General features: G+C 34.9%; 1 protein-coding gene across 3 annotated transcripts; it reads right to left on the bottom strand.

Annotated features, from left to right (window-relative positions):
* Positions 1 to 210: 210 nt before the first annotated feature.
* Not3 (CCR4-associated factor Not3) lies at positions 211 to 23,098 on the bottom strand. Of its 3 annotated transcripts, XM_070214919.1 has the most exons (11): positions 22,769 to 23,098; positions 22,461 to 22,577; positions 22,305 to 22,402; positions 22,076 to 22,225; positions 21,207 to 22,013; positions 21,067 to 21,136; positions 20,668 to 21,006; positions 20,462 to 20,608; positions 1,287 to 1,879; positions 1,015 to 1,224; positions 211 to 955 (listed from the first exon to the last, which is right to left on the bottom strand). In XM_070214919.1, exons 2-11 carry the CDS (start codon positions 22,483 to 22,485, stop codon positions 857 to 859), a joined length of 2,538 nt encoding a protein of 845 aa, XP_070071020.1. In that variant the 5' UTR covers positions 22,486 to 22,577; positions 22,769 to 23,098; the 3' UTR covers positions 211 to 856. The 3 variants fall into 3 exon arrangements, with proteins under 3 accessions (XP_070071020.1, XP_070071024.1, XP_070071018.1); XM_070214923.1 differs by having other exon boundaries at positions 1,015 to 1,218; positions 22,461 to 23,098; XM_070214917.1 differs by having other exon boundaries at positions 22,461 to 23,098.
* Positions 23,099 to 24,304: the final 1,206 nt, after the last annotated feature.

The following is a 24,304-nucleotide window of genomic DNA, read 5'->3' on the forward strand; positions in this document are numbered from 1 at the left end:
TCATACAGACGGACAGACAGACATGGCTAGATCGACTCGGCTAGTGGCCCTGATCAAAAATATATATACTTTATGGGGTCGGAAACGCTTCCTTCTAGCTGTTACATACTTTTGCACGAATCTAGTATACCCTTTTACTCTACGAGTAACGGGTATAGCTATTTGAGTTCTTAACACTGAATATAGCCTGACTAAAATAATATGAATGCGTTAATTTATTTACTCATGTTTTTATTTTCTCTCTTATATTTGTAAAAAGTTTAGTTAACTTAATCAATGATCTTAGTAACCGTAATTAAATTATTAAATTTAAATAAGATCAGCTGAAATTTGTTTATTTTTATTCGCATATTATTTTAGACGCATACAAATCGGCGCCATTGATTTTTATTTATTTAAAATGGTGTGTTGCGTTCGGTCGCTACGTTTTTACAGTATGCGAATTGGGAGTTCTGTAGAGTCAGTAATCTAATTTTAATAGATATAGTTTGAATGAATAAGAGGGTTACGCAAAATGTATAAAAAAAATTTGTGTGAATCTTACGTCTTAAACATCCACATGAACTAATAAAGATTGTAAAAATTAAACGTAGTCGTAAACAACAAAAAAATAATTAAAGACAGGTTTTTACATGCATTTCAAATAAGCATCATACTTTATATTCATGTTATCTTATGCTTATCACTTTCTGATTTATTTTTCTTTTAGCTGATTTCCTTTTCGATTTCTGTTTTTGGGTTTATGTCTTATGATTTTGGATGTGTGATTTCGTATGAAAATGGTATTGATTTATTTTTGTATTTTAATGTATTGATTTTTTTATAGACAAACGAAGCAAAACACATCGCATCATATTTAATTCAGCTCCTTGTCCTCTAAGTACTTGTATTCAAAGGTGAATCCCTCCTTCTTTCGCTGACTCCACTTTTCATAGTCAAAATAGATGTACGTACCCTGCAAACAGTGATTATACATTTATTTAATTAGTTTCTCTTATGTGTTGCCTTGCTTACCTGTTCGTAATCATCGTTAATAATTTTAGGCTCCTCGTGCCTTTGAAACCACATCATGTACTTTGTGTGAAAGCGCCAGCTCTGTTTTTTTAAGGCCTTGGCCGCCAGATATTGTGCCTTAGAGCCCTCCATATAGTAGAACACAAAAAAAAGGGTCTCCGTTGAAAGTCGTTGATAGAATTCAACGGTATCATATATTGGCAGCTGTGCCTTAATTGAAATGTATATTAAATATAATCTATGCAAAAGCGATGACTACCACTATAGCTCACCTGTGGATAATGTGCTGGCGTGGGAACTGGAGCTCGGTGAAAGTAAGTTTGCAGCTTTTCCGTATCCATGGGTTGTGGCAGGTGATAATAGGCGGCTTCCATCATTTGGAACTGCATTTGATGCTCCTTTTGAAGTGGCGTTGGCCCTAATGGTGTCACTCCAAGCAGCGTAGGAATGTGCGCTTCCGTCGTGGCCATCTGCTGGTGCTGGCACGCATGCGATTTGACATTGCCGCTGATTGGCTGACCAGCAGCGTTCGCTATATTTATGAGTCCACTGCCGGTGGAAGGACCGTTGCCGGTCCCTGTAGCATGTGTCGCAGCCGCGATCGGTACGATTGAAACGTTGGTATTCTGAATCTGAGGTTGCTGCTGCGATATCGATTGCTGCTGATTGACAATTGTGTCCGAGCTGAAATGTTGGAGAAGTGATTTCTGCTGCTGTCTTGTTTCAATGTTGCTTGTTTGCTGCTGATTTAGTGAATTGGTATCGATCGCTGATCGATTAATGGCTTCCTGTGCCATTGTTTTTAGGGATATTGAATCGGCGACACTGATGTTGCTGTCAGTATTACAGTCCGAGACAGGCAGACCTGAAAAATTTAATTCTCGATCAGTTTCAGTTGTCTATTTCATCATCTGTTTTTCCAACTATCTGGAGAGACTTTTTAATATCCCACTTCGTAAAAAGGGTGCGATGGCGGATTCTCAGAATTATAAGAAAATTTTTTTAATTTTAAATTTAAGAGTAACTTTACTTTTTAGTTCGAATTTTTTTTTTTCAAGAGCACTCCTCCCGTAACTTTCATTTTAAGTTATTTGAATATTAGAGCTCAGGAGGTTATATTTAAAAACCTTGCTTCTAAAATGACACAAGTCGACGAAATCCGAACATTTTTTTTTGTCCCGAAACTAAACGCTACAAAACCTGAAAGAATTTTATCTTTAGATTACTACTCCATACTTGAAAACTTTCCATCACGTCACAGTTTTGAGAAAACCGTGGTCAAAGTTCTAAATGTTCGATTTATAGGCAAATATCAATAAGGATGTTCAACAAACGTTTTAAAAAAGTATAAAATATGTGTGGGTTATCAAAACTTTCTAGCTTTTGTAGTTGCCGAGATCTCAGCAATCGTACGGATGTACAAACCTACAGGCGGACAGAAAGACGGACAGTCAGACAGGGTCGGAAACGTTTGCTTCTCCCTGTTACATACTTTTACACGAATACAAAATACCCTTTTACTCTACGAGTAACGGGGTATTGACGTGGAGGTCCACATTTTTGTAAGTTTATTATTTTTCTTCCTTGATTTCTATAATTCTACTGTTCCTTAAAAATTTCGCGCTGTCAAATTTTTGTTTGGCCGTCCTTAACCGCGACTTGGGCCATTTTATTCAGTTTGACTGCAATCTGGCTCATCAAAAACCGCAAAGATTGAAGATCAACAAAATATTCAGAAAGAGAAACGCGGTGGGCATACAATTTCCCTTCAGAAAATAAATATTTTAAAAAATCTCGCGAGCGATGAATGTCCAATAAAGTGTCCCAAACAGAATAAGAATTCATCAAAACCGCTTTGCCTGGATTGTCGGTAAAAACGCATCACACTTCCTAAATCCATCAACCTACAAGTGCAATCTAATCCAGGAAAGGATGTCTCTCGACAAATCCTTGCACAAGCTCTAGGAAGTGCACTATGGGGAAGAAGTCCGTTTTTTTTTGGCATTAACGCAAAAAATCAGCGACCGTAAATAATGTGTACTTTATTAAAAGGTGCAGACCTATGGGCATTAAAATATGTTAATTTATACGTATATTATTTATTTCAAAAATTCGGGAAGAGACGCATGTAGATGCCTGTCAAATATTTTAGGGCACACATTTTTCCTTGTATTTTTTAAATCCTGTTCACCGCATCAAGTTGGTTGGGAATAGAGGTGAACAAATTACTTCAATGGCTCATAGGTTTTGACTGACTCAAATAATAATGGAACCTTAAATGCAATTATGTAGAAGGGCATCTAAGCAATTTTTTGGCATATGTTTTAATACAATTAAGCACAGACCCTTGAAGATATCTTAAATCAAAACATTAAATGTTGCTATTTTCCTCAAACCGCGATTGCACAAATACGCGATAACTAAGTATGCAGATATGCTTATGTACGTCTATATTAACATATTTTAATGCCCATAGGGCTGCACCAAAAACACTGTGGGCCTGTGTTATTGATCTATTTTTTGAGCCAAAAAACATACGCAAAAAAGGAAAACACCATAGTGATCCTCTTTGGTTAATCTATCAAAATATAATCTATCTATTTAAAAATAATCATTATTTTTGAGACAAGAAGAAAAACAAGATAGAAAGCTAGCCTCGGCCAGCCGAAGCTTATATACCCTTGCAGATCATTCCTATTAATTAACAAATCCTATGGCAGCTATATGATATAGTAGTAGAATATATATAAAATTAAAACCGAAATTCGGAAATATTTAACAAGAGTCATATTAGAGAGTAGAAGAATACAATACAATACAATAAAAACCAACGAAGCAATCATTTTTTTTCTATTAATTTGCATTTAATTTTCCGACCGTTCCTATAGCAGCTATATGATATAGTGTCCCGATTTTTTCTAAATTTTATTCGAAATTCATAAATATTTAAAATATAACATTCCCAAGAGTAGAAGTTAATATTTAAAAAAAAACACCGAAGCTAGATTTTTTTTTACGTTTTTTTTCGATCTTTCCTATGGGAGCTATAAGATATAGTTGTCCGATCCGGCTGGTTCCGACTTATATACTACCTGCAATAGAAAGTAGACTTTTGGGAAAGTTTCATTCCGATAGCTTAAAAACTGAGAGACTGAGACAGACGGATGGACAGACGGACAGAAGGACAGACGGACATGGCTAGATCGACTCGTCTAGTGATGCTGGTCAAGAATATAGATACTTTATGGGGTCGGAAACATCTCAATCACTGCGTTGCAAACTTTTGACTGAAATGGGCATTAAAATATGTTAATTTATACGTATATTATTTATTTCAAAAATTCGGGAAGAGACGCATGTAGATGCCTGTCAAATATTTTAGGGCACACATTTTTCCTTGTATTTTTTAAATCCTGTTCACCGCATCAAGTTGGTTGGGAATAGAGGTGAACAAATTACTTCAATGGCTCATAGGTTTTGACTGACTCAAATAATAATGGAACCTTAAATGCAATTATGTAGAAGGGCATCTAAGCAATTTTTTGGCATATGTTTTAATACAATTAAGCACAGACCCTTGAAGATATCTTAAATCAACACATTAAATGTTGCTATTTTCCTCAAACCGCGATTGCACAAATACGCGATAACTAAGTATGCAGATATGCTTATGTACGTCTATATTAACATATTTTAATGCCCATAGGGCTGCACCAAAAACACTGTGGGCCTGTGTTATTGATCTATTTTTTGAGCCAAAAAACATACGCAAAAAAGGAAAACACCATAGTGATCCTCTTTGGTTAATCTATCAAAATATAATCTATCTATTTAAAAATAATCATTATTTTTGAGACAAGAAGAAAAACAAGATAGAAAGCTAGCCTCGGCCAGCCGAAGCTTATATACCCTTGCAGATCATTCCTATTAATTAACAAATCCTATGGCAGCTATATGATATAGTAGTAGAATATATATAAAATTAAAACCGAAATTCGGAAATATTTAACAAGAGTCATATTAGAGAGTAGAAGAATACAATACAATACAATAAAAACCAACGAAGCAATCATTTTTTTTCTATTAATTTGCATTTAATTTTCCGACCGTTCCTATAGCAGCTATATGATATAGTGTCCCGATTTTTTCTAAATTTTATTCGAAATTCATAAATATTTAAAATATAACATTCCCAAGAGTAGAAGTTAATATTTAAAAAAAAACACCGAAGCTAGATTTTTTTTTACGTTTTTTTTCGATCTTTCCTATGGGAGCTATAAGATATAGTTGTCCAATCCGGCTGGTTCCGACTTATATACTACCTGCAATAGAAAGTAGACTTTTGGGAAAGTTTCATTCCGATAGCTTAAAAACTGAGAGACTGAGACAGACGGATGGACAGACGGACAGAAGGACAGACGGACATGGCTAGATCGACTCGTCTAGTGATGCTGGTCAAGAATATAGATACTTTATGGGGTCGGAAACATCTCAATCACTGCGTTGCAAACTTTTGACTGAAATCATAATACCCTCTGCAAGGGTATACAAATTTAGCACTTTTTGATATCTTTAATTAGTCCAGTCGAAAGAAGCTTTTCCTCTTCTTCTCAAGAATTCGCGATTATTGAAGAATCGAATAAAATATCAAACAAACTATAAGAATATAGCTACGTAGGGGAAGTATCCACACAATCAGCTCGTCTTCTTCTGGGGTTATATACCTTTTTGAGCGAAATAATTAAGTGAACTTTGGTTTTTTTTTCAGGTGTGTAGCAATTATTTTATGACACTAAAGTTATTTTTTATTGATAGTACATGTTTTTATCAAAACAACAAGCGTTTGTTCTTTAAAAAATATGAATAATTTACGAAGTTATGGCAATTCTTTTTGAACCCTTTTTTTTTATAGCGGCTTGCGGTGACCACGATGGAAGTTTTTTGAAATCAAAAAACCAAACAAATTTTATTACTATAGTATTGTTTTTAGTTCGTGAACGATTATTTTCAAGAATATTTGGTTTTTTCTGCATACAGCAACAATTTTTCCAAAAAGTTGATTTTTCGAGTTCTAAAAATTTGATTAAGGGGTTATATACCTTTTTGAGCGAAAAAATTTAGGGAACTTTGGATTTTTTTTTCAGGTGTGTAGCAATTATTTTATGAAACTGAAGTTATTATTTATTGATAGTACATGTTTTTATCGAAACAACAAGCCTTTGATCTTGAAAATATATGAATAACTTACAAAGTTATGGCAATTCTCTCGAAACCCTTTTTTTTATAGCGGCTTGCGGTGACCACGATTGCACAAGAACTATTTGATCGATCTTCTTCATTATACCCTTGCAGAGGGTATTATGATTTCAGTCAGAAGTTTGCAACGCAGTGAAGGAGACGTTTCCGACCCCATAAAGTATATATATTCTTGATCAGCATCACAAGACGAGTCGATCTAGCCATGTCCGTCTGTCCGTCTGTCCGTCCGTCTGTCTGTTTCTACGCAAACTAGTCTCTCAGTTTTTGAGCTATCGGGACGAAACTTTCGCAAAAGTCTTCTTTCTATTGCAGGTAGTATATATGTCGGAGCCGACCGGATCGGACAACTATATCTTATAGCTCCCATAGGAACAATCGGAAAAAAAACTTTAAAAAATTCTAGCTTCGGTGTTTTTTGAAATAATACCTTCTACTTTTGGGGATGTTATTTTTTAAATATTTCTGAATTTCGAATTAATTATTTAAAAAATCGGACTACTATATCATATAGTTGCCATAGGAACGATCGGAAAATTAATGGAAAAGTAATAGGAAATAAATTCTAGCTTCTTTGCTTTTTATTGTATTATCTTCTACTCTAGGATATGACTCTTTTTAAATATTTCCGAATTTCAATTTTAATTTGATCAAAATCAGACGACTATATCATATACCTGCCATAGGAACGATCAGAAAATTAATGAGAAATATTAGAAAATTGAACATTTTTGCGATTTGTTAATTAATAGGAATGATCTGCAAGGGTATATAAGCTTCGGCTGGCCGAAGCTAGCTTCCTTTCTTGTTTTTTTTTTAAATTATTCGTAATGATTGTGCCGAGTTCGTAAACGATTCAGTTTTTATGCGTCAATTTTGATTTCGCAGAAAAAAATTTTTTAATAAAATTTTTAGTACTTGAAAAATTAACTTTTTGGAAAAATTGTTACTGTATGCAGAAAAAAGCAAATATTCTTGAAAATAATAGTTCACGAAATCGGCACAATCATTACGAATAATTAAAAAAAAAAATGAAGAAGATCGATCAAATAGTTCTTGTGCCATCGTGGTCACCGCAAGCCGCTATAAAAAAAAAGGGTTCCGAGAGAATTGCCATAACTTTGTAAATTATTCATATATTTTCAAGATCAAACGCTTGTCGTTTCGATAAAAGCATGTACTAGCAATAAATAATAACTTAGGTTTCATAAAATAATTGCTACACACCTGAAAAAAATCCAAAGTTCCCTCAATTTGTTTCGCTCAAAAAGGTATATAACCCCTAACAAATTCTGATGCACAATCATTACGAATAATTAAAAAAAAAAAATTGAAGAAGATCGATCAAATAGTTCTTGCGCAATCGTCGTCACAGCGAAGGCACTTTTGGAAAAACACGACTTTGAGATAATCGCATTCAAAGTTTTACGTTGAGTATGTGCAACTATTGAAGTCGAGCAGACAAAACGCTGTTTTCCTATCGAACTATTATTCGGATCTTTATGAAAATTTGAGAGAATGTTCTCTAGGGTATATACTTTGGGATTCAGCAAAAAAAAAAATTTTCGTTTTTTTGAAAAAAGAAAAGGTATGTAACCCCTTAAGAATTCTCGGTTTTTTAAGAACTGATATCTTACCAAGTATAAAAAAAGGTCCTATATTGAAAACATTTTTTTAAGAACCGCGAATTCTTAGGAGCAAGTAAAAGTTCGGATTTGTGGAACATTCTCTACTTACCTAAAGCCCTGGTCTTATACTTGGTCGGATGTTTAAATCAGTTCTTCAAAAACCGCGAATTCTTAAGAAGAAGAGGATACTTTCCCTACCCAGCTAAGGATTTTTTCTCTACCTAGTGGACTAAATAAAGATATGAAAAACTAGTGGTATTTTCTTGTTGTTCCATGTTGTCTTGAAGAACTCGCAGCTTTAATTAGTTAAGTAGTTCTTGTAAAATAAGAGAGAAGGAAAAGAGCATTTCGACTGAAATCCATGTCTTAATACATAAACATAAACAAAGGCTGTAAGTGTGAAAAATCGAAGAAATATACCATGAAGGAAACATTGGTTTTCCGGTAAGGTACGTCTTCCTAATTAAGAAAATGGCACTTACAATTTTTTTATGGATCCAATTTATTTTTAAGCGTAAAAAACGTTTTTGACACTTTCTTATTTTTTAATTATTTTTATACACCCCTTTTAAAAAAAAATTGGATCCATAAAAAAAATTCAAACCTTTAATATATTTTTAAGTGCCATTTTAAAAACATCCACTAATTTTGATAGCCGATACTATCGGCTAATATATCGGTAGCAAAGCGATTGCTGGAACATTTTTAAAAAAAGGCGTTTTGCGGTGTTCACTGTACCTCCGCCAAAAATGATCGGATTTCCATTTTGTTTTTACATTTCGCATAAGAATTAAAAAACCCGCCCCCTGGGAAGCCCTTTTTTAATTTTTTATTTATAACAATTTTTTCCGAAAGTCCAAAGTCAAAAATGCCTAAAAAATGTGACTTTCGGCTTAAAAATAAAATATTTAAAGTTAAAAAATAAAAAAAAAGCTTCCCAGGGGGCGGGTTTTTTTATGCAGAAAAATATGCGAGAAATTTGAAAACGATCGGTTGAGCCATTTAGAAATGCCGATGAACACAGACTTTTGAAACGTGGTTTCGAGAAAAACGCACTTAAAGATGCACTTACGCACCTAAAGTCTAAGAGCTTAGGGTACTAGATTGAGCATAACTTCTAAAGTTTTTGTCCGATTGACTTAAAACTTTTTTTGTATAATCTTAAAATGTTAATTTACAAGAAAAAAAATTTTGAAAAAATCTATATTTTCCTTTTCTAACCCATTTTCCTTTCTTAACCCTCTAGTGCCCAAGACCGCCTCCAGACGGGTAAGGTTAAAAACACAGTTATTTTAGTCTTTTCATTCCTTTTGACTCGGTTTCGCGTTTTTTCTAATTCGGGGAAGTCCAAAAATTAAGTTCGTTGCGTTTGTAGTCATTTGAAGCAGAATATTTGCAAATTAAGTGCAAAATATAAATATTTTTTTAAAATATAAAAAGTTTGTTGCTGGAAAAAAAAATTGTACCGTGTTGTTGATAGTCTCAAGGACTTAAAAAACGAAACCCACACTAAAAATAAGATTTCGTTAGCTTTCTATAGCTTTTATAAGGTCTAGGCGGTCCAAGGATATAGTCCTATCAAACTTGATCCATGCAAAAGTAAAAGTTTTTCTAAAACAAACATTCACTTTTAATACATAATGAATCCAAAAATAATTTTTTTTTTGGAAAAGTAAATTTGGGCACTAGAGGGTTAAAGAAAAGGCGCGCTTATTTTACTCCAAAGTTTCCCAACGACGTGCAAAGTGTTTAAAGGGCTTAAAAATAAACAAATTGTGTTGTAACTGTTTGCATTGTCCAGTTATTTAATGTCTTGTGTATGTCTTTTTTAACAAAAAACTAACAAAAGTGTTTGTGTTCTGTTAAGCTTTAGTTAAAAATCTACGCTGATCGACGCAAGGTTGTTATAGAAATGTATTAACAAAATGATAGGGGAGTGTAGGGTAATTTGACGAGTAGGGTAATGTGACGAACTCGTCGAATCTCATATATGACGTCACGACAAAAATTCCAAATAAATGTAGTCGTCTCCCCTTATCGTGTCGACAATGTATTTACAGTAATATTAATAAGAAGTCCCGTAATTTGTTCGTGAGGTAATTTTCGCTAAAAATGTGGTGCGCAAACTAGCAAACCCATTCAATTTACTTGTGTTTCAGCAGTGCCAGAGCAAAGATGAGTGGAAAATAAAATCAGGCAAATATATGCACGTATACATGAGATCTTTATCAACAGTTTTTGGTACCTCGCGTTTTTTTCTTTTGCGCCGTTTGAGAGTGACACCGATTTTGCTCCAAGTCTACCTTGTAGGGTATCGTGACGAACTTTTTGTAGGGTATTGTGACGAACTTTTTTTATTCAAGAATTTTAACTGTTATCGTTGATTATTTGTAAAAAAAATATAATAATACCAGATAACATTTACTGCTGCAGTTTTATTGTTGTTTTTAATAGTGACGTCAGTTTAATTTAATTTAAAAAAAAATTTGCACTTTGACCATTTTTTTTTTTTGTAAGTTTGGGTATTATCGTATTACTTTTTTCTTTTCCGTATCGAAAAAACCCTTTCCGTAAATAATATATAAAAAAATGTATTTTTTTTTGTAAAAAGGATGGTTTACACCAAACGCTGTGGGATTTGGCTACGTTGAAATTTCGAATCCAAATTTTTTTAGAAATATGCTCAGTAAATGTAAGCAACTTTCTGCTTTTACACTTATAAAAATTATTGATTTTTGGAGAAGTTACATTAAAGAACAAATCGTTCGTCACATTACCCTACAACTTTTGAAAGTGCAAAAAAAGTAGGGTTCACGCCAAACGCTGTGGGATTTAGCTGCATTGGAATTTCGAATTTTACAGGGATATGCTCAGTAGATGTAAGCAACTTTCTGCGTTTACACTTTTAAAAAATATTGATTTTTACAAAAGTAACATTCAAAAAACGAATCGTTCGTCACCTTACCCTACACTCCCCTATAGAAAAAAGTTTTATCAATGCTTTTTGACCGTTTTTCCCCCTTTAAAAAAAACACCACCAAATTTTGAACTTTTTGGCTTTTTCTTAAGAGGTTTAAGGTGAGGGATAATAACAATTTTTATTTAACTACCTTATCCTATCTTATATTTGTTTTCTTAATAAATATGTTTTCTATTAATAAACACAATAAAACTGCATTTTTTCTTTTCCGAAATATTGAAATTTTTAAAATCGTATATAAGCGATTGTGGGCGTTAGAGGGGGCGTGGCACCCTTTTGAAACAAACTTGCGCTGCGTAGGAACTCCTAGAATCTGCATGCAAAATGTAAATCTTCTAGCTTTTATAGTTTCCGAGATCTCAGCGTTCATACGGACAGACAGACGGACAGACGGACATGGCTATATCGACACGGCTAGTGACCCTGATCAAGAATATATATACTTTATAGGGACGGAAATGCTTCCTTCTAGCTGTTACATACTTTTGAACGAATACAATCATAAAAAATACAAGGAAAAATATTTTGAAAATTTTTTTTGCAGTTATTATTAATTTTGATTGGGGAACAACTTTGCATCAAAACATTTTTGTTTTAAGCCCTAGGGAAAAAGTTAAAAATTTGACTTTCGCAAAATTTGCTCACTTTTTAAAGGGGTCTTAACGGGTTAAGAGCATTTTTGTTTCATTTAAACGGAATTGAAGTGCCCTTTCTATAGGTGCCAAAAGTTTATATTATAAGTTCAAAATATAAGTACAGTTATTATTAACATTTGTGAAAATACTTTTGACAACCCCTGTATGATAAAGTGATCCAAATTTTGTTAAATATTTAATTCGAAATTCAGAAATATATAAAAATTAATATTCCCAAGAGTGATTTGTGGCTCGAATCTCACCCAAAAAAAATATCTGTACGAAAATATCATCATTATTGCAGAAGATATTAATAAATCGCCTCTAAATCAGCCGATTCGCCCACTTTGGCTCGCCTACTCATTGATGCTCAACTTTTATCAGCACCGGATGAGCACCTTCAAGTTTCATCTGCTAGGGAAGACGCATCTCAACTCAACTCTCTGAGACGATGGCAACAAATAACATTCCTGAAGCAGCAATTTTAGCGCATTTGGCAGCGCGACTACATTCATTCCCTGCAGAAGCAAACTAAGTAGACCCAACCTCAAAAAAACATCAGAGGACACAGCGCCTCATCAGCACTGGAATTTAGCACGATATACGGCTGTCATTTCTTGAAAGGACGAGTAGTTGAAATTAAAACTAACAAAGGCACTCTGCGCAGGCCAATGCACAAAATCGCTTTTCTACCTGTAAATGTTCTTGAAATTACCCAGGTTCTTTTAACGGGGGGAAAGTCAGAAATGGGTTTTAATGTTAACAGAATCTGCAATACATGAATTTAGTATTTTTACGCGCTTTTCTGCAAACGACAGAAGCTCTAAGAGGTTCGCTTAAATTTCTCTCTCTCTCTCTCTAGTTACGCAATTATTACTATTTGAGCTGGGCTTAAAGAACATAAATTTAAAGCTGCGTATAACCGCAACACTAACTTCGGCAAGCCGAAGTTTTAACACCCTTGCAGATTTCACGAATGAAATTTTTACTAGAATAGAATAGCATAAACAAAAAACATAAAATAATAAATATTTTATAATAAACAAATTTTAAATTGTTCCCATGTTGCACGAATACAATATACAACAAGAGAGAACGCTATAGACGGGTTGGTGTCCATTAGATAGTCGGGACACCAACTTGCCCAAGAAGCCTAAGAATATGTGTGGGTTATCCCAACTTTCTAACAGACAGGCAGACAGACATGTTACATACGCACATTTGCACGAATACAATATACAACAATAGATAGTCGGGACACCAACCCGTCTATAGCGTTCTCTTTTCGCCTCCTCTAACGCCCACAAACGATTTTAAAATATGTCGATTTTCACCCGTCACTCAGCTAAAGGCAATGCGGACGCTGTACTCGGGTTGGTGTCCCGACTATCTAATAGTCGTAACTCAGCTAAAGGGAACGCGAGGGAGATAGATATATAAACAATTTTGATTGCGTATAACTTCTTCTACATTTCGATATACACAACAAAATTGCATTTATACTTCTCCGAAATCTTTAAAGGTGTGGGCGCCAGACACATTTTAAAATCGTTAGTGGGCGTTAGAGGGGGCGTGGCGCTTGGCTGAAATAAACTAGCGCTGCTTAGGACGCCCAAGAATATGTGTGGAAAATCTTAACCTTACAGCTTTTGTAGTTTCCGAGATCTCAGCGTTCATACGGACGGACAGACGGACATGGCTATATCGACTCGGCTAGTGACCCTGTTCAAGAATATATATACTTTATATGGTCGGAACCTGTTACATACTTTTGCACGAATACAATATACCGTCTTACTCGTAGAGTACTCGTACTCCAACTTATACAAAATGGAAAGTTTCGAAAAAAAATTAATAATTTTGGTCGATTGGTATTTTATGAATTAAAATTTTTTAAACACTTTTGCACGAATACAATATACCGTCTTACTCTACGAGTACTCTACGATACGAGTACTCTACGAGTAAGACGGTATATTGTATTCGTGCAAAAGTGTTTAAAAAATTTTAATTCATAAAATACCAATCGACCAAAATTATTAATTTTTTTTCGAAACTTTCCATTTTGTATAAGTTGGAACACTCGTTTCGCATACAAAAAGGCCTCAGCTGGAAAGAGGTCGCTTTCTGCCCATTAAATTTCTTTGAAATTAGGTTAAATGCGATTGTCCAAAGAGGCCATTGGTTTTAATTGTTATTTAGTTTAAGTTCTTTAAAAATGGACGGGACACAATTAAAAAGAATTGAAATTGATTAAATTAACATAACCCAGAGAGAACTCTATAGTCGAGTTACGATACCTGTTACCCAGCCACACATTTAATGGAAATATGCCTTATTTACACTGCCTATAATATATATTAGGGGCTGTCCATATATTACATAATCACAATTTCGGCGATATGGACGAGAAAAAAGTTATGAAGTGTTTGGGCGGAACATAATCAATGAGTCATTCTAAGCCATTTTGTCCAAGTAACTTTATGCCTAAAACCACGTTTAAATGCCCTTTCAAAATAAAACAAGAGAGAACGCTATAGTCGGGTTCGTGTCCCGACTATCTAATACCCGTCACTCGGCTAAATTGAGTGCGAGGGAGATTGATATATAACATTTTTATACCCTTGCAGAGGGTATTATGATTTCAGTCAGAAGTTTGCAAAGCAGTGATGGAGATGTTTCCGACACCATAAAGTATATATATTCAGCATCACTAGACGAGTCGACGGATAAATAAATAATTGTACGTTATTAATAGATTAAAAAATGACTTTTTACTTTTTGTCATTCAGAAATTGTGAAAACACTTAAAAGTTAACTTTTAATGATTAAAAATTGAGAAAACATGAATTCCATAAGGATCCGATAAGAGTGAGAGAGTAGACCTACATGCTGCGACGTTCTTTTATAGAAAAAAGGCGAGGCCTTGTTAAAACAAATTCGATATTTTAAAAACTAAAAGTGGCTCCACCTTCCTGACAAAAACCGATTGTAACTAACAAAATAGCGCATATGTTAAATTAAAAAAAAATTTTTTTGGGGGGTTAAAAATTTTTTAAATCTTAATTTGTTTTTATTTTTAAGAAATTAAAAACTAATTTTCAAAAATTTTTTTTTAAGAAGAGGTTTTAGAGGAATTATTGCAAAAGACACGAAGTGAATCGGATTACTACAACCGGAGATTCAGATTTTCAATGAGAGGTTACTTTTTCAAAATTTACGTTTTTTGGCAAACTAAAAAAATTCTAAAAAAAAAAAAAATTTTTTTCGGCCAAATCCTGATACACGTGTTTACTAATTTTCGGAATTGTATACGTAAACAAAGTTTCAGGCAAATAAAAAAACGTGACCCAAGAAAAGGTGTTCGGTTTGTAAAAGAAACGGCCATATATATTCTTGATCAGCACCAATAGCCGAGTCCATCTAGCCATTTCCGTCTGTCCGACTGTCTGTTTCTATGCGAACTAGTCTCTCAGTTTTAAAGCTATCGCGATGAAACTTTCCCGAAAGTCTTCTTTCTATTGCAGGTTGTACATATGTCGGAGTATATAGTGACATATCCATAGTTCCACATAACTTTATGCACATGTCCATACGCCCACACACTTACACACACATACACCATCCCAGAATTCACCCTTCAGATAACCTTAGTTCGCCACCAGCTAATATCTAATTGCAAATGCACCCAGGCTTTAGACTAAACATCCAGAACGAATCAAATTACGTTATCAGTTCGTTCCCACACTTTCGGACCCTCAATGGAAAATTACCATGAGAAAGAATCCCCAAAAGATTTAGACTAAACAATCGGATTGAGTCGCCGGTGCATTATCAATCAACAATCCAAAGGGCAATTTTAAAACTCACTCAATTAAAGCTAACTCCACTCATAGAAAGCTCTAAAGCTCAGAACCGAGGTATGATCATCAAAGAAGTTTAAGTTAAGAAGCGAGTTCAGTTTGAGACTTGTCTAAAGACAGTCGGTGTTCTTCCAAATAAAAAAATATTGTAACCAGTTTAAAATTAAATTAAATAAAGTTTTTTTTATATTAAACTTATGGTGCAAACATTTTATTATATATATGTATTCTTGATCAGCACCAATAGCCGAGTCTATCTAGCCATGTCCGTCTGTCCGTCTGTCCGTTTCTATGCGAACTAGTCTCTCAGTTTTAAAGCCATCGCGATGAAACTTTCCCGAAAGTCTTCTTTCTATTGCAGGTAGTACATACACTACTGGTCAAAAGAATAAGTACACACGTTACACCCTCACTTGCTAAGAGATATCTCTATAGTTATTGAGGCCAGACCTCCCAAACCTTTTTATTTGGAAAGGTTATTCTGTTCTGCAATATTTAAATAAACAATGGATACAGTAAAACCTGTCTAATCCATGTTAGCCCTACATTTGTGCGATAGGTCGGTTTTGGTGTGGTCAAAATAATAAATACACTTGTATTACTTATAAATTTTAAAATATTAAATCTAGAATGGGGCTACGGTTAGTATTTTATCTTAAGTTAGGATCATGTTTATAAGAAGTCTGGGCCAATTGGACGATCCAAAAAGTTTCCAAGCCTGGATTTGGTTATTTCAAAGTCATCATCCATGCTAAAATCTGATTTGCAGCTTAAAAGGAACACTTAACACTTAAGTATGGCTTGTGATTCCCTAAAATTTCCTTAAAAATACAACTCTGAATAAATGAAATCGATTTGGAAAAAAATGAGTACTTACACCGTAAAAAATAAGGAAAAAGGGGAAATAAATAAGAAAAAACCAAAGTTACATGCGGTTTTAATTTAAAAAAAAATAGTTAAATTTTAAATTCTTAATTTTTTTTTTTTTTATTTTGATAGTAGATAAAACGACTAAAAAAATGAGATATGTTTCATTAAGATCGGTAAACAACTTAAACCGTACTACATAAATCGCACAACGCTAGATATCTATACATAAATACAAATTGCCCGTCCATACAAGTTTGTATGAAATTCGTTTTTAACGATATAGCAGTTTTGTTATCGTGCACATCGTCAACAGCCATTTAATAATTTGTTGACCGATCTTTATGAAACATATCTCATTTTTTTAGTCGTTTTATCTACTATCAAAATAAAAAAAAAATTAAGAATTTAAAATTTAACTATTTTTTTTTAAAATTAAAACCGCATGTAACTTTGGTTTTTTCTTATTTATTTCCCCTTTTTCCTTATTTTTTACGGTGTAAGTACTCCTTTTTTCCAAATCGATTTTATTTATTCAGAGTAGTATTTTTAAGGAAATTTTAGGGAATCACAAGCCATACTTAAGTGTTAAGTGTTCCTTTTAAGCTGCAAATCAGATTTTAGCATGGATGATGACTTTGAAATAACCAAATCCAGGCTTGGAAACTTTTTGGATCGTCCAATTGGCCCAGACTTCTTATAAACATGATCCTAACTTAAGATAAAATACTAACCGTAGCCCCATTCTAGATTTAATATTTTAAAATTTATAAGTAACACAAGTGTACTTATTATTTTGACCACACCAAAACCGACCTATCGCACAAATGTAGGGCTAACATGGATTAGACAGGTTTTACTGTATCCATTGTTTATTTAAATATTGCAGAACAGAATAACCTTTCCAAATAAAAAGGTTTGGGAGGTCTGGCCTCAATAACTATAGAGATATCTCTTAGCAAGTGAGGGTGTAACGTGTGTACTTATTCTTTTGACCAGTAGTGTATGTCGGAGAGAGCCGGATCGGACCACTATATATTAAGGGTCCCATAGGAATATTCAAACAAATATAAGAAAATTCATTGTAACTTTGTAGGAAGTAGGCGTTTTGATTTTTGACAACTTAAAAACAAAATTTTAATAGGCACGCTGAATCTGGAATCCCTGGAACTGCACCGAGTAAGCATTAAAGCTTATATAAGCTTCGGCTGCACTATGTGCAAAAAATTCGAAAGTGAGGCATTTTTACATTTTTTTGTTCTTCAGTATTACATAAATGACCTTCTGTGGTTATTTACAATACTTAAAGGAACCTAAAATCCATTTTTAAAGAATTTTTTTTGTCGTTTTTCGCTATTTTTTCCCTTAAGAAATTCGAAAGTTTGAAATAGGGTCACACGTTTACAAAAAGGGACGAAAACCTTTGTAGTTTTCACACCTCGATTTCTTTGGGTTTTGTAAGCCAACCAAAAAAGTTTAAATATGGATACAAAGAGTGAAGGATTGTTAAATAAATTATAAACACTGAATGTTTATTATATGTGTTTTTTTGTCCATTTGTTTAATGTGTTGTCGCTTAGTTTTTAGATGTCAAATGAGATATGTATTTTTGCTTTCTGTGGAGTGTAAGTTGTGAGTATAGGAGAGTATAGGCAAGGTAAAAATAGGAAGTTATAAACAAAACAATTGCTAATCGAACCCTATTAATACTTTTTGCACGTTTTACGTAAAACCTCCATGTTGTAGTTGCATTCGAGTTCTGTCACTACACATTGCTTAATGTTTGGATCGACAACAACCGGCAACAATTGGCTGTGATGGAATTTGTTTTGCAAACTATGAACGGAATCGAACTAAGCGATAGTCAGCACAATAGTCAAAAAAAAATTAAGCATGATTGTTGCCTTTCTTAGTCGTAATTTGCCAAAATGTCATAGAATAATAGACCGATTCAAGGAAAAACATTCCCTGTGGCTTTCGTCGAATATGAAAATTTCATTTTTGGAAAAGGGCTTGCCAAGCGACAATCTTGGTCGCAAATGCCTAACTTCTAATGAGGCAGGACCACGATTAAAGCGTAAGGTGGCATCTCAATTGGCGAAAGAAAAAGAAAATTCGATGCCATTGCTTTTGCATGGTGCTTCTATTTGGCAAAAAATATCAAACAAGAAGATACTTCAGTTTTGTTGCGAAAGGCGTTAAATATGAAATATTTATTAACAAATACATTTTTGTAGATCCTTGCCTTTAAAAGTAAGTATGCGGCGATGGCGGTTGATGGAGACTTGGTCCAATTCAAAATTTAACAAAAACAGAAATTGTATTACAGTTACCAACACAAATAACATTTTCTTTAAATCCTTGCCTTCAAATGTATATATGCGGCGTGGGCGTAGGATGAAGATGTGGTCCGATTCAAAAAGCAACAAAAACCGAAATTACATCTTAGCCTTAAAAGTATATAACAAAAATTTTAGATTTGTATCTTTAAAACTGGAGTTTATGCCTCAAAGACTGAATATTTGCCCATAGTGGGCTGGCCGAAGCTGTTGTTTTAAATTATTTGTCACTTTTTATTTACTTTTGCACGAATACAATATACCCTTTTACTCTTCATGTAACGGTTATAATTAGTGGATGTTATTCCAACATGAAGGAGCACTAGTGTTACCAAGCTGGGTAATACTTTATATTAGCGGACTCACCCCGGAAATTCGCAAAAAATTATCCTCGATGGACCGCGATTTCTTGAGAATTTACGCGCAAAAAGAACTTGGCGGTCGGTCATGGTGCTCTCGTAATTGAATTTTAAAGTTACCGCTTTTGCTATTAAAACAAGTATGATTTTCTAACGTTTACCCTTTTTTGTCAAAATAAGACAACACCGTTAAAATGATACTCGCTGGACAGCGATTTCTTAAGAACTCCCATAACCATGGATGACCACATGTGTACTTTTATTATGATAATCAGAAGAAATCGCGTTCCAAGGAGGATTATATATTGAAGTCTTTTCCACCCAAAACCAAACATCAAAATTGAATTTGTTTTTCTCAGCGACACAACAATCCTTATTCAGCAAAAACTACTTGTTTAATATAAAACAAGAAAGAAATAGCGCGATTTTTTCTTATATGTTTTCCGCCTGCACTTTAAATGCACTATTTTCAAATACTTCCTATTCGGGAATACTTCAGCAAAGAGATTTCTAGCCCATAATAGGTAATTTAAAAAAAATAACCTGAAACTTTATCTAAATGGTGGTGAGGAAAAATGTTCATTAAAACTATTTGCATAAAAAAATTTAAAAAAGTTCTACATTTTTTTTTTATAGGAACTTATTTAAGCAATTAATTAATTCTATAGGAAGTCATTTAAACATTTAATTAATTTCATAGGAACTTATTAGAATGTAATTACTTTGATTCAAAATATGAGAAAAGCACCCTTGTTTTATATAGCAAAAGCGGGAACTTTGAAATTCAATTACAAGAAAACCATGAAAGCAATTAAATTCTTAAGAAATCGCCGTCCATCGAGGATAATTTTTTCGCGAATTTCGGGGGTGAGTCCGCTAATATGAAGTATTACCCCAAGCTGTCTAAAATAGTACACTTACTTTTTTTTAAAATTTTTTTTCTTGTAGATTAACATCTTAAGATTATACAAAAAAGTTGTAAGTCAATCGGACAAAAACTTTAGAAGTTATGCGAAATCTAGTACCCTAACCTCTAAGACTTTAGGTACGTAAGTGCATCTTTAAGTGCGTTTTTCTCAAAACCACGTTTCGAAAGTCTGTGTTCATCGGCATTTCTAAATGGCTCAACCGATCGTTTTCAAATTTGTCGCATATTTTTTCTGCATAAAAAAGCGCATTTTTGTCTTTGGACTTTCGAAAAAAATTGTTAAAAATAAAAATTAATTTCAATTCTTAAGCGAAATGTAAAAGCAAAATGGAAATCCGATCATTTTTAGCAAAGGTATAGTGAACACCGCAAAACGCATTTTTTTAATAGTATTCCAGCGATCGCTTTGCCGCCTATATATTAGCCGATAGTATCGGCTATAAAAATTAGTGGAAAATATATTAAAAGTTTAAATTAAATCCATCCAAACAGTTTTTATAGAAAAAATCGCAAGTTAGTCGATTTTTTGGTGACAAGGACCCTACTAGGTCAGTCCTACTGCCATTATGCTCACTTGTAAAACTAATCTTACCATTTTGAATGTGTGAGGAATTTATTTGAAGATTGGATAATTGTCCCGCATGTTGTTGCTGAGCCTGTGCTACTGCTCCTGCGATTGCTGCCACAGTAGGAACTGTTGCTGGTTGTTGCTGCAATACAGGTCCATTTTCCAGGAGTGCTAGAATGACGACCAAACTTTAAGTAAGGACATTAAGTATGACTGACCCTTCCTCATACATGTATTGTGCTTCGCTACTGCAGCAAATGCAATTGTTGGTGTTGCTTGGATCACAGATGGGCCTTGGACATTGACGCTGCTCGCTATTGTTGTCGGAGCGGCATTAGAAGCAACTGCTGTGGCGGCTACGATACTGGAGGCGCTCTGGCCAGGCGTTGGAGCATGTGGTTGTACCGAAGGATTATGACCACTAGATGTTGATTGTGATCCTGCAGAGGAATTGAAATTACCGCTACTGCTATGCGCCTGGATTGCAGAAGCTGCGACGATTGAAGCTGCCGTTGTCAGCTGTTGCTGGGGTTTGCTGGGTGTTGAGCTAACAATCTTATTGACTTGGACTGCAAAGATCTACGTTTAGTAAAACAGGCACTTGATGGACACAATCTGCAAAAACTTACCATCAATACTCAAAAGCGGCTTGACCGTAGGTCGTATAGGTGTGGGCTTTATAAGCTGCTGAGATTGTGGCTGCGAACATATGTAAACCATTTATTGCGTAAAGCATACAAAACACGAGAAATTCGTTTTTAATACACACTTTCAATTTGCTGTTGGCATTGCTTTCGCTGATCTTGTTGCGTTTATCGCCAACGCCTCCTCCACTGCAATTTAAAGGAACCGCAGCATCTAAAGATGTGGTGGCCGATGATGACGGTGCGCTTGTGTCGCTCGCATAGCCTATATTGTTGCCATTTGATTGGGCTGTCGCCTGCTGCTGCTGAAACAGTGCTGCGCTGGCTGCACTGCTGCCACTACTGGACACCGCCTGCGATGACGAGTTCAAAATTTGTTGAACCGTGACGGGAGACTGTGATGGACTGCCTCCGGAGGTGACGCTACTTGGGGACCCGCTTGTCTCGTTGCTGTTGTTACTATCGGTCGTAGCTGTGCCGCTAAGCTCAACTTCGTCGAGTCCGATGATATCATCGTAAATAAACTCATTTTCTTCAAAGTCTGGCTCTTGCGATGAATCAATGTAATATTCTACATCGTCTTTAATCTTGTTCACTTGCTCTGCTTCGACTCCGTCATTGTCGAGAAGCCTGAGCAAAGTCTCCAACTTTGTTATGTGGAATTTATGCCGGTCCAGCTTCCCCCGGAGGTCATCCATTCGCTCTTGTTTGTCACGATCCAATCGTTTCTTTTTACCTGCCAGCAATGACTCAATCTCACTCTCATACTGGTCAATTTGAATTTGAAGTGAACTTATTGAGCTCGTTAACCAATTGCGGGCGTCATCTTTGATCCGCTGGGCAGGATCCATCTTTTGTGCAGCGCCCAAACCTTCCTTAGAGTAAGCTTTGGTTTTCGTCTCGCGCTCGACCACCTTAAAACGTTCCATTTGCTAAAAAAAAAAACAAATAATTTAATGTGCATAGTCACAAAAATAAATAAAGAAAAACCCACGGTTTCAATGAGTCTTCGATTCTCAAGAAGTGAGCTTTTATCCTTAATTTCAGCGGATGCAATCCATGATTTGATCTGGTCGCGCAATCTCTGCAGCTTCTTGATTTCCTTTTTAAGATCTGCTTCGTACTTTTCCTGCAGATGTTTTTGCTGATCGAGATGACATGTCATTAAATATTTTTGAGCCGGCTGATATTATTACTACAAGTTCCTAGACTTTTTAACTCACCTTTTGATTGGTGTTTGTCGCATTATGTACCTTTTTCCAGATATCCTCAAACGTTTCAACGCCCTCTGCTACCTTTTTTAAACATCGATCAATTTCGCCTAATCACACGATTATGTTTGCAGTTTTTAAACAATTAAACATTTTTGTTTAGCTTACCTTGCAGTTTTCTCGTCGCAGCCATGGCTATGTGTGCTCTTGTGGATTTTGGTGGCGCAAAAAGACAGACATAGTCTGTTGTTAGATGCGATGATAATTTAACAGCGCCCTGGTCGCCTGGACAGGAGAAGAGATGATTGGAAATTGGTGTGTTCAACTGGGCGCGCACGCTAGCAATGAAATACCGCGGCGTGGCGTCGAAACATCCCGAATTCGATAGGTGGGTCAAAACTCGCTCCGTGCACCAAAACGTTGGTAAGTTTCCCAATAAAAGGCAAATGCTATGCTCCAAGATAGAGAATAATTACCTCGGGTGAGCTGCAACACTTTCCGCAGTACTACCAGTCTAAACTTCTTGGTTGTCTATCTGCTTCTTCTGGTGTATGATTATACTTTGTCCGTCCGTTGATAAAAGATTGCGATTTTTTGGTTTCTTCAAAACTTCAGCGTTACGGAAAATGCCCACAACGTGGCAGCTGTTCTCGGTATCTTTGATGTTGATTAGTTTACCATTAACTGTATGCTTGGGCTCAGCAGACGCATAGATTTATGCGTTTATGCAGTTAAATAAACTCATAAAGATTTTTCGCTTGCTTTTTGTTCTCTTCTTCTGTGCACTTTCCGCCATCTTGTAACATATACCAAGAATACATTATATACCATATATCGATCTATCGATTGCTTTGTCTGCCACTGCGGCAGCCCTGAATTCAAACAACTTATTTTCTGTTCAGACACGGAGCCTCTGCAACAGTTTTCAAATGCCGCAACATCGACTTTTAATCAAACTAATCTATTTAACGGTCTATAAACAGGCTTCCTATACGAACAGTAAGTAGCAAAAATTTTTTAGAACGGAATGACATATAAATCTAAATAAAATATTAATTCGGATATTAGAAAATATTTATAATATAATGTATAACATTTTTTTTTTTTTTTTCTAATTTCTTACTTTTAATATTTTTTAGTTATAAAAGTTTTTAAAATGGTTTAAAAATGTACTGTTCATAATCTTAGGCCCTTTCAACATTATGGACGTGTCGCGTTTGCATCCTTAAATTATTAAATTAATAAGTTTCGATATTTCATGATTTTAATGGCTTCTGGCATGTATCGATAGTCAAACTATCGGTAATAGCCTAGAAGAGGGTCTTGTGCACCAAAAATCGCGAATAAATTACCCTCGATGGACCGCGATTTTTAAGGATTTTATGAGCAGAAGAAATGCGGCGGAAATGCATGGTTCTCTTGTAATTGCATGTAAAATTTGCGTGTTTTGCTTTAAAAACAAAGTAGCATTTTCTAGAATTTTTACGTGTTTTGTGACAGTGTGCTATAAAAAACATGTGGGCTTTTCGTTTGTTGTCAAAATAAAATGCGTTCGAAAAAATTCTACAAGAATGTGAAATTGTTTTTATAGCAGGCCAGACCCCACAACAGCGAATTAAATATCTTCGGTGGGCAGTGATTCCTTAAGAACTGGAGTGATTATGGATGACCAAGACATACATAACCTTTAGGTGAATCTAAAGAAATCGCGGTCCAAGGAGGATAATTCTCTGACACGACCCGCGACAGCAGTAGCTGCAGCTTCTGAGGCGGCACATAATGTCAGTGACCAGAATCGCCCAGGGGAAATGTAAGAAGTTGGTTTTTGTGTTCTTGAAATCCTGTTCCTTCTTGCAGGCGGCGGTGTAGGGATAGATAATTTCTGAGCGTTAAATGGGGGTGGGTTTCTGAGTAGCATCGCTATCAGGCCACTTATGCGCTGTGTGAATTCTATGGCACTACGATTATAATTCTTTTAACAAAAAAAAACACCAACTTATAATATTAAAAAA

This window comes from Drosophila takahashii, chromosome 2L (genome assembly GCF_030179915.1).
Source record: "Drosophila takahashii strain IR98-3 E-12201 chromosome 2L, DtakHiC1v2, whole genome shotgun sequence".
Taxonomy (NCBI): domain Eukaryota; kingdom Metazoa; phylum Arthropoda; class Insecta; order Diptera; family Drosophilidae; genus Drosophila; species Drosophila takahashii.